A 16,617-nucleotide genomic window follows, 5' to 3' on the forward strand; every position below is an offset into this window, starting at 1 on the left:
TCACAGAATATGCTCAAGAAGAGACACAGTCAACTCAACATATCAACTGTCCTGCAAAAGCTAAGAAAAAGTTATGGTACCGATCTTGAGAGCTATGTTAATGAAAGTGTTATCGTTCCGGCGGATGAATACTTCGTTAAGGAAACAAAAACCAAATCCATGTTCGGTTCGACGAAAGTTTAAGTGCAAAATAGAAAAATTTCTTCTAATCCATGAGAAATGAACAAAACGCTGGTCTGGAAACGACTGCGTACGTCAGTGACTACGGACAAGTGAGTCATAAGGCTAAGTAAGTTCTCACATTTAAAGTTCTTGTCGGAACCGTTTGTCCCTCATAGTGGTTGTTGAATTGAGGTTGGCGTGACTTTACATCATCTCTTAAATGCCTAATGACTGCTGTAATAATGGTTAGCAATGAGAAACTTGGTCAGGACTCTCGCAAATCAAGCATAATCGTGAAAATTCATTACTAATGAACACGGTTTATCAAGAAGATCTAACAGGCTTGTCGGGTAAATGGTCAAAAAGACCTGCAATGAAGAACCCGCTAAGGGCATCAACACGCTATCTATTAAATGCCTAACGACTACAACGGTCTAAAGCACTATAATACTATTTCAATATGAGAAACTCAATCGGGTATCTGGCAAATCCAATAGCAGTGAAAATCCATAGGCTATCAATGCTTGTACAAAATTACTACGTAACATTTCAGAGAGGTTATGGGGGTCATAATGTGTAGTTGTTTTTAGTTAGTGGCCAAATGTGACAAAATGTGAGTTTTATCATCACCAACATAACCCTATCTCATAAATGTCTATTGGCTACAACGGCCTACAACGCTAAAATGGTGATGGAGTTGAGGTCAAAGGATGACCCTGTAATGCGGATCCTGTTAAGTAGTAGCACCATAACCCTTTAATGCTCAGATATCCAAGACCAATATATTCCGTATAGCATTCTTTGTAGTTTTTTTTTCTAGTTCAATATTTTGTCAATGAGACTGTTATTGTAAGCGTTTAGTCAAAGAATAATTAATCATGAATGTCAATTTCTCTTGGCCGACCACGTAATGCGATACTCTCAGTATTCGGTTGCATAAATCAAAGCCTAAATTTCTAAAAGATGGGTTTAGGGGTTTTGTCTGGTAGAAAGCTAACTTGAGTTTGTTCCCAAATCCAAGTAGAGTTAGGGGTTCATTATTCCGTAAATTGTATTTAAGGAACAAAGGAAAATTAAGGGAGGGCCGTGTGAGGCGGCTGAATCCCCTGAGACCGGCTGAATAATCGCTTGTTTAAGTGTTGCCGTGTCTTTGGGGTTAAAATCTCCATAATAAATACGCCGGGGTGGGTGGGAGACTTAGGTTAATAAGACCGTACATTGTGCATCCCGGGGAACTATCTGCGGAAAAGGGCTGGGCATTTACTTACCGCACGCAGTTAACGTCGTCGTCTCCCCGCAATTCATTTAACCGTAACCAGGTCGACGGACGCTCTTTCACTGTCGGCTTTACGCTGTCCCCTGGACAATTTGTCGTCTCCGATAGTCTCGCTTCTGCCACAAACGGCTCAGCGGTTCAAACTACGGTAACGACGCTCGGTATTCCGTTTAGGGCGCATTGTCTCAGACAAAACAACGTATTTTTTCACCCTTTGTCCCGTCTGTCTTAAAACTGAAAAGGGTTTCGGTTTGGAAAACAAAAGAGGGAAAAACAATGGGTTAAATCTACCCACATTGTAACGACTCTTCCAGCAAGACAAGAGAGAAAAACTCATCACTTTGACCAATTTTTATTACTATAGGGGATGGAGTATTATTAATTTCAACTCTTTTTTCACTCATTAACCATTTGAAGCAACATTATCTTTTTTTGGAAGATAGTTTATTTTCTAAACGATTGGTACGTCTTACAATAGAAAATCAGATAAAACAGATAATTGACATTGAAATATTGTGAAGTGAATGCAAAACAAAGAAATGCAGAACATACCCTTAAGTTCAATCCTTTTTAAAAAGATAGTTCCTACTCACAGTAAGTTGTTTTGAAACGATCCGGATTTCGAGCCTTTTAGCTCATCATCAGATTGAAGGACTTCGTTCGGATCGTTGCAAAACAACTTACTGTGAGTAGGAACTATCTTTTTAAAAAGGATTGAACACCACACTCACTCCATCATTTATCATTTCTACCCTTAAGTTCTTCCAAGAAAATTACAGGACGTATCATGTTAGTTTGAATCCTAACAAGTGAAACATTTCTACCTACGGACAACGAAAAACTAAACCCAGAAAATATAACTGAGCAGCTAGCCAAGACTATCAAAGCTAATAATTATATCCTATACGTCCTATAGTCCTTTGGCTACAGGGTCAGGTCGGGCTAGAGGGAAGTGAACATGCTGAGGTGGTGAAAACTGGGACATCTCGCCCTTCAGTCAAACCACCGCAATCCGTTCAGTGACGCTGTATGAGCAGTTAAGAACACAATAAAAGAACGTCCGAGAAGCTCTTGCGTGTAACTGCCACGACTTCGCGATGGTCTGAGACGCAAGGAATGGGTCGTACTCACACGTTTGGCTTTTGTGGCAAAACCCGCACAGGTGTCCCAGAGAAAGGTCGCTCAGAGTGTCATAGTTTGCCGAGGAGTGCCAGGACTTGCCCCTTACAGGGAACGAGCAGCCATGGCACCCGTTATAAAGACAGTCCTTGAGCAAGATGAGGTTACTAGGTCCACTGTTACGTTTTTTAATGAAAAAGCAGGTGTTTTCTTACCTCTAGTTGCAAATATTGTATATAATTATTGCTTCGTTGTAGTTTGAATGTATTTAGCTTTGCGTTTGTGGTGAATGAGTGAGAGGGACGGTGCCGAAATACCGAGCACCCTATCGGCCTTCACAGTGCATTGGGGTTTATATGGCTTCATTACTCTTTTTAGAAAATCTCAAAAATGCAGTCTGGAACAAATCTGAAACTTTGCTATTCAAAAGAAATAATTTTCAGTGGCTAACAGCAAATACAGACGGATCACTCGTCTTCCTAATCCTTATAACCTGAAGCCTCGTATCCTAGTCCTAGTACTTACAACCTGAAGTCTCGTATTCCTAGTCCTAGTCCTTAACCTGAAGCCATTTCAATGATGGCCATAAATATAGGCAATTTGATCTGAAATTGTCGTATTTGGAAAACAGTGATTATAGTCAAACCTTGATTGCAATTAGGAAAATCTAATTGTTTATGAAGCCTGAGTTGCTGCCCAGAAAACGACTGAGAATATTGAAATACCTCCTTGCGAAAAAATATCAGCGGGTTTTAACTAAGTTGTTTATATAAAGTCTTATTCCCACTTTAAAAATCAAGATATACATGGTTCCATGGCAGTACGTATAAGCTGATTTTTCATTTTGCATTAACCGTCGACGTCCAATGGGATGATGACCTACCTTCTCCGAAACGACTTAGATGAGAAAATGCACAAACAAAATACAAAAACAAAAAAGGAACAAAAAGGAAAAAATCAAAGAAAGGCAAAGGCATGCATTCCTACCTGTGACGTAGGTTTTAAGCCGGTCCTCCGGTTGGTACAAGTCGTGCCTGACGAGGAGCTTGCGGGAGCCCTGCTCGTGGCGGCCCAGGGGCGAGTCCTGCCTTCCGCTCGGCTGGTACTCACCGTAGAAGCTGCTGGTCCTGTCGCCGCAGGACGAGTTGGGGGCGTAATAATTGTAGCCCGGGTAACCTGTTCCAAACAGGTGGTTAAAATTTCGAAAAGCCCAGATTTTTTGTTTGTTTTGGGCGGGAGACGCCGCGAAAATATTGAAATGTCCACTGATTGAACGGCTTTCGGGGACGAGGGCCATGTTTTCCTTTCAGGACCAAAACGTTTTGGATTTTCGCGGATTTTACTAAAAGATTCGAGGATCTGAGTAGGAAAAAGGGAAAAACATCCTTGCGTTGATACTTAATCGACAAATTATCCACAAACAGATCAATCGATGAGCGATCGTCCTCACAGCTATCAATTCTCGATATTCTGTTTGATCAAATCAGTGGAAAGAAATTATATATAAAGAAATAACCAGAGATGAGGCCAATTAAACAGAAAACAGTTCCAGGTACAATGAAGTTAAAAATATATTTCATACAGCACCATATACAATTCCATAAAATTCAAAACTGTGTGTATGTAGTTGTTCATAGTCTGCTCACACACTCCAGAGATTTGAGGATATAAAACCACATCTATGAAGAAGTCATTAACGAAATTCTGGAGACATTAAAAAAATGAGATTGCTTGGAAAACTCAATTTTCACAGATCCATCCATATTGTCATAGGTAAGAGAGATCGACGGCAGCCACAGGTTTCAAAATAGCACAATGGTGGATTCAAAGATTACAAGGAGAATGTAAAAGAGTCGATTTACACCCCAGCAAAACCCCTTGTACAGGATCGAACAATCTTCTAAGCTTAATCCAATTGATCCTTAATCCAGTTGATAAAGAAGAATGTGAGAGGAGAACAGATTTACTTTCGAGCAGTAAAGGCCCTAAATGCGGATGTTTTTAGCCCCCAACTAGACTGGGAATAGCTAATGACTAGTGAAACTAATAACTAATGACGAATGGCAAATACAACGAATACAAGAAGTGAACAGGTTGACCAACTATATAAAAAGTGCTAAATTTGAACCTGGAAAAATGGATTGGAAATAAAACCACATGCACTGGACTAAAACAGTACGGATGAAGCTAGAGATTTTTAACATGACAATCTGTTTAACTAAAATCTTTCAAGGCCTCATTACAGGCCTTCTACCTCTTTTCTGCCTTCTTAAGCACACCTAATGAAAATGGGCAAAACAGGGGTAGAAACTTGTCGACTCTGCCAAGAGAAATCAAAGACATCGACATGTATCCTTTGCCAATACGAAGCACTAGCCACTTTGGTTAGGCTCTCGCCAATAGAACAGCACAAAGAAGAATCGAGAAAAACGCAGTTTTTTTTACAGTATGGTCATAATCGTAGAGGTTCCACTGTAGACCTACACGGGTTGCTGTGAATAAAGGTTGGAATCCTTAGTCAACGCCACCCTACAAAAATCACAATTTCAAAGGACAAAAATCTTTCATCAACAGGCAAAGGATTTCCCTTCCGCATATAAATTTACATACAACAGTGACAATTAGGCCCTGGTTATATCCCAAGTAATCACGACATCCTTTGATGTCTATATGCCACAATCCCACTCTTATCAAGCCAAATGAATAGATTAAAAAATGAAACTCAGGAAAGAGCTTGGTTTTGTAGGAAAATGTATACTTTCCACGGTATGGTTATATATTCTACAATAGATCATACAAGACGATCAAAAATGACCATTGTTTTCTATTCCATAGGTTCAAATTTGTGAAAAGATGCTCGTGTTTTTCAAGTCTACAGGTTACGTTCTTAGAAAGCTCTACGAAGGAGTTGAGTGAATTTACTTCTAATTGGCCTCATAACTGATTATTCTTAACATATAATTATAATTAAATTCACTATCTTTCGTGGTCCGCTTGACCAACTAATATTATTCAATCAATCAAGACTTCCAGTCGAGATAAAAACGTCAGTGTCACGAACGGGACTCGAACCCACGACCTTCGGCTTGACACGCCGCTACTCTACCACGCGAGCTATTGAAAAATGGCAAATAGGAGGGAAAATTCAAAAAGGTGGGGTTGAGATGGGAAGTTAGTGCCAGTTGAAGTGAGTGATAGGGCCATGATAGCTCGGGTGGTAGAGTAGCGGAGTATCAAGCCGAAGGTCATGGGTTCGAATCCCGCTCGTGACACTGACTTTTTTATGTCAACTGGAAGCCTTGATTGATTGTATAATTACCATGTTGGAGGCTAATAATTAAATTAGATGTTTTCTTTTTCCCTGGCACGAATTCTAATAACAAAGAAGACAATACAGCTTGTAATTAGCCTTGCGAAAAAACTGTTATTTATAAAATTTAAATGGGGGGGAGGTATAAATTTCACATAATCCTCAACGGAATTTAAAAAAAAAATCGTGAAAGAATTGCACGACGGGTTTTTAATGGGTTACATCACATTGTACATATAATTCAGGGAATTTATCTGACTTTCGATAAAAATAGGAAAGAGTGATGATTCGCATCTTGAAAGGCACACATGCGCGTGTTGGAAAAAAAAGAAAAAACGAGATGAAAATTCAACAACGCAAGTACGGTCGAAAAACGCCCAGAAGCCCGGCGGCCTCAGACGTGGCCTGAAAAATGGAAAACACAAGACCTACCTTTCAAGAACCCCGGTCAAAAATATAATGTAAAACACTCGAGATGCTGGCAACACAACGGTGTATTTGTATGTCTGTGTATTGTGCAAGGGCATGCAAGTCTATAATACTTGTTTCAATGTTATTTAACTAACAGTGATAAAAAATCCATATTAAAAAATAAATATGTATAAAAAAAACGCCGAAAAATATGAAAACCATGCAATCTGGAGGGAAATAACATTAAAAAACTGGTGTAATAATCAAAAATCTATATAAAACAACAAATAAAAATGAACAAATGTCATGCCTTGATTTTTACTTACTCCTTAAGCAGTGAAGGTCCAACCAAGTGTTTTTTATAGTATTATTAACATACAGTTTATTTAAGAAAAAAATAACATGGTTTTTTTTAAATACCGAGAGGGTAGTAAACGTCAGGGTAAATAACATTTTGGTAGATAATTCAGTAATATGTGATACGATTTTCTGTCACGCCCCAAAGAGTTTCCGGACCGTTTCTCTTATTTTCTTTTTTTTTATTAAAAAAAGTCTCGTATAAAAATTATATGAAAGGGTAGATTAACGATAATGCTTTCTCCGGCCGAGGATTTATTTAAATTGCTAAACGCCGAGAGACGCTTTTATAAAGCCGGATCGATAGGTATCGCTGACTCAGGCTGTCACCTATTGTAATGCTCCTCCGATATTTTATAAATTTAAAATTCAAACCGGGTGTATTGTAGTAGGAGGGTTTTAAACGATCCGCTTCAGAAAACGCCGTTTAGACGGAGCTCGAGGTTCGTCTGTCCTTGTTTGTGTGTCGACTTTTGTGTCCGCATCCCTTCGCTTTTTTACTCACCCCCGTCGGAAATATCTCACCCCTAACAAGCAGTAATCAGTTACATTTCAAATAATCGGGCTCTCTCGCCTGGTAATTTGTAAATATAGAATAAACGGGAGGAAGCCTTTTGGTGGCTTACTCCAGTTTGACTACGTCTACTAGGAATTATCTAAAAGTCTACACTTTTTGACTATAAATTTAACTCCTTTTCTTAAAACAAATATTAAAATCACTGGTGACTATATGAAATAACGATTAAACTAAATCTATAAACTAGTCTTATTTAAAACATAAACATAAAAATAAAACATTATAAGATTATTTTAAGTAAACTAAACTACTATTTAAAATGTTAAAATAAAATCAGCAACTGGCATTTTTATAACTGTAAAGGGTTTTCAAAGGAAATCGGGAATTTTTAAACGAAGGCATGGGTGTATTTTTTACGAGGGATTGTCGGAAGAAAATTTCAAAAACTCTCACACTCACACTAGACTATTTATCTAGACTATAAAACTCATCTTTTATTGTATACTACCACTTAATAAAAAACACATTAAAACTATATTTTAATCAAAATAATAAAAATAATAAAAAACGAAACATTTAATAAAACACCTATTCGAAGGCTATAAACTGTGTTTCTAAATCTAAGGTAAAAACATTTTTGGATTTTTCTAGACGTAAATCTCTGACTACGGTACACATATGACTGGGTGCGCCCTCTACTCCAGTGCGCACACTACGACTAGACTTCTCTCGCAAAAAAACGTCTCAAACTAGCCCAAAAACTGAAATGAATCTAACTTTTTCCAGTTCAGGCGCCTCTCCGTTCCTCCTGGTCTTCTTTTCTTCCTTCTGGGGGGAAGGGTCATTCCTCTGACGGACGGGGTTTTCATTTTTAGCCCAACCGACATTTTCAAACTCTGTATGATTTGTCTTTCTATTTTTTTTAATATTAAAACAAAAATAAAAAAGGAAAACAGAAGAAAAAAAATACGTTAAAGGGAAAAACGAGATAAGGGTTGTAAAATTAAAAAGAAAAACAGTGGATTACTTAAGGAACTTTGAGGGATGCCGATGTAACGAAAAATTAAAAAAAAATTAAGCAAAGAAAATCAGCATTTAAGAAGAAAAGGAGCAGAAAGAACTCGTCTTCGCCTCATACACATCTTCTCATTTTCTTAATTTCATGGCTGCTGAAGACTTTCTCAATTTAATTTTGTTAAAAAAATAATTTAGTCAATAATTCAGCTAAAAATATCCCAGGGTTTTGATTAATTTTAACCAGTTCATTAACTTGTTCATTTTGTGGCATTTTTTACAAAATTAAGAAAAAATAGCATACTCTGATGTCAGTTTAGAATATTGTATTCATCAAAAGATAAATTACGTAATAGTCAGATACAAAAAATTCAAAAGAAATATTATTTTCCTTGTGTACTACAATTTTGAGTATAGATGGTCAAACCCGAAGTAAACAGAATCTATGTCGATAATTTTAAAAAATGTATATAACAAATTTTCTAAATGATAGTCCACAGAATCGACTCGTCCTTCGAATATATACTTTCAAACCCCGTTAAAATACAATAATCTACGATATTCGTTATTCCCAAATATCAAATTGCTAGCTACTTTCAGCAATGGCTATGGGCTATGTTAAAAAAAAATGGTATCTATGATAAAAAAATGTGCTCTCAAACATTAACATGAGAAGATGTCTACAAGGGGGTGACGGAATCATCTACACCAGGTGAAACTTTATACCAATTATGAAGTGTAAAAGGGAAATGAAATAAATAATGAAAAAATGAAGAAATAATCGAAAAATAATGGAAAACAACCAAATGACTCGTCCATTTAAACCGCGCATAAACTAGATAAGTATTTACATCCTACACTAACAACATCTAATTCATGCAACAGAATGGGTTTTAACTTCGTTTTAAGAGTCTATGCTACTTAATTATATATACAATTGTAAGTATAATTGAGTTTATTTATAAAAAAAATAAAAATCGCGTCTTTTATTGTTAATTGAAACATCTCAAGATCTTTAAATAATCGGATTTTTCTTTTTAAATTTGTATAATTCTAACTATTGGGAACAACATGAGCTATTTCTATTTGGAGAGAATTATGGTATACTATTTTGTTTATGCCTTACCGGCGAGGCAACGTGGAGTAACGTTCTCTCGAGGGCGAACCGAACTGTATACAGTCCAGCCTAGAATATAGGACAAGTGTTAATGCATTGAATTACCATTGGTACGCCGGATGAAGTTTGTTGCCCAAACAAAGTACAAGTAACCATTTTGATTAGCATCCAAGAAAACAGAAAGAAAGGGGGGGAAAAGAGGACCGCTCAGCACTACTAAGGCAATTCCAGACTCTTCCTTTCCAAAGCTCACTCAGGGGATGTTGCTCGAGTTTAGAAGGAGTTCTGACCCGGCGCAACTTCAATAATTGGACAAGTTTTAATTTGGGCGTTTAATCCTCTCTCTTTTTTTTTTTGAGGCCATTAATTACTAAGGACTTTCGGCTTACCTCGGTAGTGCTGTTTTTTAAATATGTTCCAACTCGGAAAAGACGTTTTTTTTTTTTAAACAACGCGGATACAAGTAAAATGGACGAGTCAATATTTGGTTGTGTGAGAGAGAAGTGATATTCTGTAAATAAGACGAAATAAACCAAGAGATTGTCATGAAACAACGTGTATTATTTGAATATATATATATTTATAATATACATGATGGTAGTAGAGAGCATTTGTATTGCACTGGGTATACATATAAGATATGTCTTGAGGCATCTGCTCGACTTTAACAATTAAAAACGACCAACACACGAAGGTTTACCATTCATTAATACATTTCTTAAAACATGGAAGAAAAAAAGCTTTTTGTCTTGGGTGAAAAGGCCATTGACAAACCGGGCCGATCCACCAGCAAAGGAACTGGTTTTAAAGGATCTCTTGATTATTATAATAGTTATCATAGTCATCAATGTACAATTATTATATATTTAACCTCTCACACACAACACGCACTCGGAGTACACTGTCTTTTTTTAAATATGTCATATTTTATTTGGAATTTATTGTGGTTTGAAAAAGCCTTGCCATCGGTTTTGTTTTTACAGACAGATCTAGCTTCCCTAGTTTAGGCTCGGTTTTTGTAACTACTGGGCTTTTATTTGGTTGGTTAAAGGATTCTGGAATTTTTTTTTAAACTAAACTTTCTCGCTATTGTAAGGATTCCTCGAGACCATTCCAACAGACTCCGAGTTATACCGGCGGTCGGAACATGAAAACACACTGCTCAAAACGGAAACAATTTTATAGACATTTCTCAAAAAAATTTGGACGTTTCTATGGTTTCCTATTAAAAATAAATATAAAAAATCCGATCAAAAAACAAATTATTCTGGTGTAAAATGACATCGTTTGGGATTGTGTCGTTGATAAAAAAAAAAACATTCATAGAAGCGTGAGAAATTGACAGTAATTTTTAAAAACCAATATGATTCTCAAACAGAATTGTTTTTTTTATGAAAAACTTTGTAAAGAGATTTTAAAGGAAAATAAAGAGAAAATCATACAAAACGTTTTATAACAAAGAGCCAGAGGGAAGCAAAACTGATTTTTGAATAAATTTAAACTCTAAATTTTTCTTCTTTTCTAATCTTAGAAATTTTAAGAAATTTATAAATATAAACAAAAAAATTAACTTTTATTAATTAAAGAATTTTAATTATTTTTTAGTACTCTATGAATTAATTGGCTTCGTAGGTTTCGTTTGGTTTCGAGCAGTGGATCCAAATGTCCGAGAGACGCCGTACGACAACAGTTGAATTTTCAAAATTTTCAAAAAATTTCCTCCTTACACATTAACAAGCGCCTTCGCTTTTGATTCGTGCAAAAGAGCGAAACGAAACTATATCACAGGTCACAATTCATGGAAGGTAATGGAAATACACAAAACGAAGACCATAAATTCCTAAGAAAGAATAAATAAATAATAAATAATTAAAATATATTAATTGCAAATGGTACACATTATCACTCTGTGTGCCGATTTCGCCGCACATAGTTCTCTTCTAAAATAAAGAAAAGTAAGAAAAAAGAAATTAATTCTGATAAAAAAGGAACATACTTAAGTTTATATAGATTATTTTTAAATTTTGAGCTGGAGGAGTTTATAAATAATTATCACAGAAAAAATTGAAAAAGCCATAAAATGGTTCCTCTCCATCGCCGCCTTTTAGGATCAAAGCGCTGATAAATACAAAATTAGAAAATACGTTAATGCTTACATTTGATTTGTCTTTGTCTTTTTTTTTTAAGTCACTTTTAGAGAAAAGCAATCGTTCATTTTAATGCAAATTTGTTGATTCAAGTTTAAAATATATTCATTTATTTTCAAATTCAGTTTGACAGTTGTATAGGCACGAATTAATGTTGTTGATTTAGGTGGCTAAAACAAACTAAATTGCTCAACCTGAACCTCCTATCTCTACTCTCAATGTTACCCAACTACAATACGCTAACTGATTCGATAAAATTTCGGATTAACAATTTACAATTATTCAATTGTCTAGATTCAAAAATTTTATTTTCCTCAATTTACTTTCATTCTAATTTTATTTTGAAATCTACTTACGATTAATGTTTTAAACCTATATTTATTTATTTTAATTATCGGCTACGAAATGCTAAAATCCTTATTCTAAATTTACCTTTAATAATAGGGAGAAACTGAGGGCTAGTTGCTATGGGTCAGCAATGAGTCAGAATCAGCACGATTTTTTTCCATTTAGTTTTAGAATTACGTTAATAATTTTGTTATTATATTTTCCATTAAAGATTCATATATTAAAATATGTGTGATATGTTAAAAACGTTTTTTTTTTTTTTTTTTAAGAAATTGCTGAGCAACTTAAAAATAGAGGACGTTTCAAGCATTTTGGACGTGCGCTCGGGCGCGATTTTTTTAGAAGCGTGGCTGGGGGGAAGGCTATAGAAATTAATGGCTGTTAATGGTTATTGTCAAAGAGGCTGTTGGAACTGTCTGCTCAGAGGGGAAGGGCGTGGAGGCAGAGTGGGTCGAGGTGTGCTAATGGCAGGGGATACATGAGAGCCAGAGAATGCTGACTATTACCTGTAGGGTAGGGGAGCCCAAAGCTAGGGTAGCCGCTGTACCCTCTACCAGCCGCATATGCAGCGTACGCAGCAGCCGGGAAACCTGAAACACTCGGAAAGATTAGTAACGGCTGGAAAATGCCGTCTGCATAAAAGGCCACCAGCCACTCCTTGGAACAAAAAAAAATTATAATTTTGGATTAACAAAAAAATAAATAAATAAAAATCTATTCAAAAGGATCAAAGGTTATTATAAAAATTAATCATGATTCATGTCTGTATCACCAATGATCTTTATATAAGCCTGCCATGAAAATCACTTCAAATTTACCACTGAAAATTTTTTATGATTGTATTTTCAATCTTCATAATTTCGTTAGTTATTCAGATATCGTGAGATGCGGTCGGGAGTGATGTAGGTTTCAGAAAAACATTTTCTTCATCGTGCCAACGTTTCGATCTTTTATTGAGATCATCTTCAGGGCCTGGGATTTACAAACAATGTTTACATTTAACAAATACATTTAGGATGTGGATAAGTGAATTTATACAATGCAAAATATATTTTATATTCAAACAAAGTATTTCTATATTTTGCATTGTATAAATTCACTTATCCACATCCTAAATGTATTTGTTAAATGTAAACATTGTTTGTAAATCCCAGGCCCTGAAGATGATCTCAATAAAAGATCGAAACGTTGGCACGATGAAGAAAATGTTTTTCTGAAACCTACATCACTCCCGACCGCATCTCACGATATCTGAAAACTATCGATTAACGGTCACTAATCTCTACACACTTCATAATTTCTTTATCAGTTTTTTTTTTTTTTTTTTTTAACGAGGGTTCGCAACAGCAGAGATTATATCAACCCTCGGGGTGCCGGTGTTTTTGAAAAAAAAAGCCCATTTGTCAGTATGTCGGGTTCGAATGCAGGGCCGCTGGATTCGAACCCGGGACCTTTACCTTACAGGGATGGGCGCCGTGTCAACGCCTAAACCGTTGCGGCCACCGACGCCCCCAAACTTGGAATTTAATGCACATATTGCCATTATTCCATAAATTTAACGACGGTTTTTTTCGCCTTGGAGATATATCTTAACAATTGATTGTATATTTCCAACATAACATTTTTGAAAGAATCAGTAGAAACGCCAACAAAAAAACATCTTGAGAAATTTGTATTGATGTAAATATTTTCAAAAGATTCAGAGGAAAATTCTGGGTAAATTTTTTATCATAGGGTTTAATATTGTATTGGAGTTTTTAATTTAATATTGGAGTTTAATATATGAAAATACATTGGATTCTGATGAATAATAGCTAGAAACATTGTCATAGAATTTCAGAGGAAGAAATCACGATCCTGGCAAATTTCTGGTGTGTTAAATCTTCTTGGAAAAACAACAAATGTAAAATAAGGTTTTATAGATTGGATTTAATGTATAAATTGCCGTGTAATTCTATGAAACCTTTTTTGCATGGTTCAGAACAGGATCGTGATCCTGGCATGTTTTGGGTTCGACGGTTCTTCTTGGAAAAAAACGGCTATACAATTTACTTTATTTACGATTTATCGATGGGACTGAATGTGTAAATTGCCATGTAGTTCCATAAAACATTGTTTAACATTTTCTGAACGATTATGAGATAAGTTCCGGCAAATTATTGGTTAAAGTTCAGAACGACGATAAACGATCCAGGCATCCGCTATCTTGACCTAAAGAAAAAATATTTAAAATAAAAACACATTTTTTGTGATTTAGCAAAAAACTCGGAATAAAAGGATTAGGTGTAGGGGAAGTGGGTTAAAATAAAAAATGAAGGAGTGGCTAATCGCCTCCATGCGGCTCAAAGTAGTAATTAGAAAGGAAAAAATTAGGTTAGTGACTTACCATCCGGTAAGGCCCCCAAAGACCACATGAAATCTAAACAGAACAAGAAGGCGCAATTAGAACATGGATTGGATAAGGAGAAGTGAGTCAAAAAAATTGAAGAAGTGAAAAAAAAAATTAAAAAAATAAAATCAAAACTCAAAAACAAAAAAGATAAAGGAAGGACTCCATGAAATTTCATAATTGGGTGTCTCAAAAGCTTAGTGAGTTTAGATGTGAACAACAACAAAAAAAAGTAAAAAACAAGTGTAGGCAAACTAAACAAAACGAAAACAAAAGTAATCGTGAGAGAAAAAAAAATAAAAAAGGGACTTACATAAGATTGTGACGGACGGCAAGGTGTGGGTGTGCGGGAGTTAAGGTAAAAATAAACAAAAGGTAAAACTAAGCGAGGGTAGAGTTGGCACTACAAACTAATATGGATCTAAATATATTTTTTTTTGTCTCTAGGTATTCTAAACTACTCTTGGGAAAGACCAGTGGTCCACCCGCACACAACCACACAATACACAGCCTCTTGAAAAACAAAACATGTCAGAGGTTAAATTTTATTAATAATTTTTCTTGTTTCAATTGTGATATTTCCTCTACCTCTACTTTCCACTTTTACACCACCAAGTTCATACACTTAGTTGATATTCTTTTAAACAATTTTTTTAATAAACTATTTGTACTATATTTTTATACTGAGTATATTGTTCTAATGTAGTTATCAACTAAATGCATATATATTTTTTTTAATAAAGATCTTTCTCGATCATCACTTAAAATATTTACAGTGCACATTATATTTATAATAGTTTTTTGTGTAATCCTCTAAATACTTTGGATAAATGACTAAGTTTAAATTAGAATATTGTTTCTTTATAGTTTAAGCTTTCACAAACACCATAACTACTTTACCTATTCTAATTTTTAAACAATTTACATATATAATTACTTATTTTATTACTTCTATAAAAAGACAATACTCTTCCCTTATCCTTTTTACTAATGAAATCATATTCTATAACTAAAACCTAATAGTAAAACAACTATAAACTAAATTTTTTTTGTGACTTGACAAAATGTTGGCACGGTTTTGGCTCGAATGTAGAAAAATTGACTAAATCTATAAATATTGTCTTGTCTCGTTCTAAATTTAGTTAAAAATAAACAATATATTTTTCACTCTCTTTTAGAGACTACAAAGGCCTAACTCTGCTAACTATGATATGTAAAATGTGTATAATAAAAATATTTTATATTAAAAAGTATAAATATATATCACAATATTCTGTCATCTATAAAACATTCATGTAAAACAAACTATAAAAATCGAAATATAATATATAAAAAAAAGGATAAAGTGACAGAAGAGTACCAGGCTTTCACGGACAGACCACTACTTCCAAAGTAGTCAAAAGATCAAAATATGATTTCTTTACGACTGTATAAATGAATTAAAACGATCAACTTTTCTATTCTATATTAGTTTCTCATTTCTAGCGTTCTATATAAACGGGAATAAAGAGCAACGAGGCACCAGATCGATTAATGACAAGAAAAGAGTCGGAAAAGTTCCAGAGGGAAACTTTATAAAAGGTAATGGAAGGAAAAAGAAAGAGTAAATCAATATAGTTGTACTTCTCAAAGAAAAGTTTCTAGTCGTGGTGTCTGGAGCCTCGTTGTTTTCCACATTTTCCAACGTCAACAAGGGAGTAAAAATAAAAATAAAATAAAAAATAAATTAAACAACCAATTAAAAAAAATGTGCGAACTTACTTGAGTCCGGTCATGGTTTCTCAGCGCCTGAAACCAAATCTGTGACCCGAACCTTTCCCACCCATGTTCAAACTCATCTTATGAAATTTCATGAGTTTCGTTCGTTTCTTTTTTTTACAAACTAGAAATTTTAAAAAATAACAAAAAAACAACAAAAAATAATCCTAATTTTATGTTTAAATTATCTTGTTTTTTGTTATATAACTGAAAATGAATATCACTATTTGACTACTGTGGAACAGCCCTGACTTAACATTTCAATAAATACAATTCCCTTTTAAGCAATTGAACAATTGTAAGAAACTGCCAGTTATAAATTAGTCACACAACACCTTTTTATTAATTAATTATATTTTCTTTCTCTTAGTCATAGTATTTTTGTTTGTCTCTCTCTTAAGTACTCTGCGAATAATACTGACATCAAATGCTTCTGGCCTTGGAGAATCGGCAAAATGAGAAAATAACGCAATTTGCACGGATTCACAGTGCAACAAACGGCCTAATGGAACAGCCTCGGCAATTAGAACAGTGGCACAGGTTTGAATTCGACGGGTCGGGCACAATCAGGCTGCACAAGTACGGTCATTGTTTGGTAATGAGGAGGAGCGTTTCTGCAGCAGCGGGCCGATTGGAATTTAAACAATATGGAACACCGGACAACGATAGCCGTTCACTGAACAAGGACAAAG

At 35.0% G+C, this 16,617-nt stretch overlaps 1 protein-coding gene across 24 annotated transcripts in view; it reads right to left on the minus strand.

Annotated features, from left to right (window-relative positions):
* The window catches only part of LOC106661379 (RNA-binding protein Musashi homolog Rbp6), an 892,072-nt gene that overhangs the window by 25,359 nt on the left and 850,096 nt on the right, over positions 1 to 16,617 (minus strand). For 18 of the 24 annotated variants that reach the window (XR_001339703.2, XR_002910295.1, XR_002910291.1 and 15 more), the window contains 3 exons: positions 14,165 to 14,197; positions 12,285 to 12,368; positions 3,545 to 3,733 (listed from right to left, as the gene is read on the minus strand). Coding sequence is in view for 6 of the 24 variants with exons in the window: in XM_024226885.1 (XP_024082653.1) it covers positions 3,545 to 3,733; positions 12,285 to 12,368; positions 14,165 to 14,197 (306 nt within the window). In the remaining 18 variants the exon portion in view is untranslated. The remainder of the gene's footprint in view (positions 1 to 3,544; positions 3,734 to 12,284; positions 12,369 to 14,164; positions 14,198 to 16,617) is intronic. The other 6 variants (XR_002910298.1, XR_002910297.1, XR_002910296.1 and 3 more) reach the window with 2 other exon arrangements.

This window comes from Cimex lectularius, unplaced genomic scaffold (assembly GCF_000648675.2).
Source record: "Cimex lectularius strain Harlan isolate CLEC.00 unplaced genomic scaffold, Clec_2.1 scaffold68, whole genome shotgun sequence".
Classification (NCBI taxonomy): Eukaryota; Metazoa; Arthropoda; class Insecta; order Hemiptera; family Cimicidae; genus Cimex; species Cimex lectularius.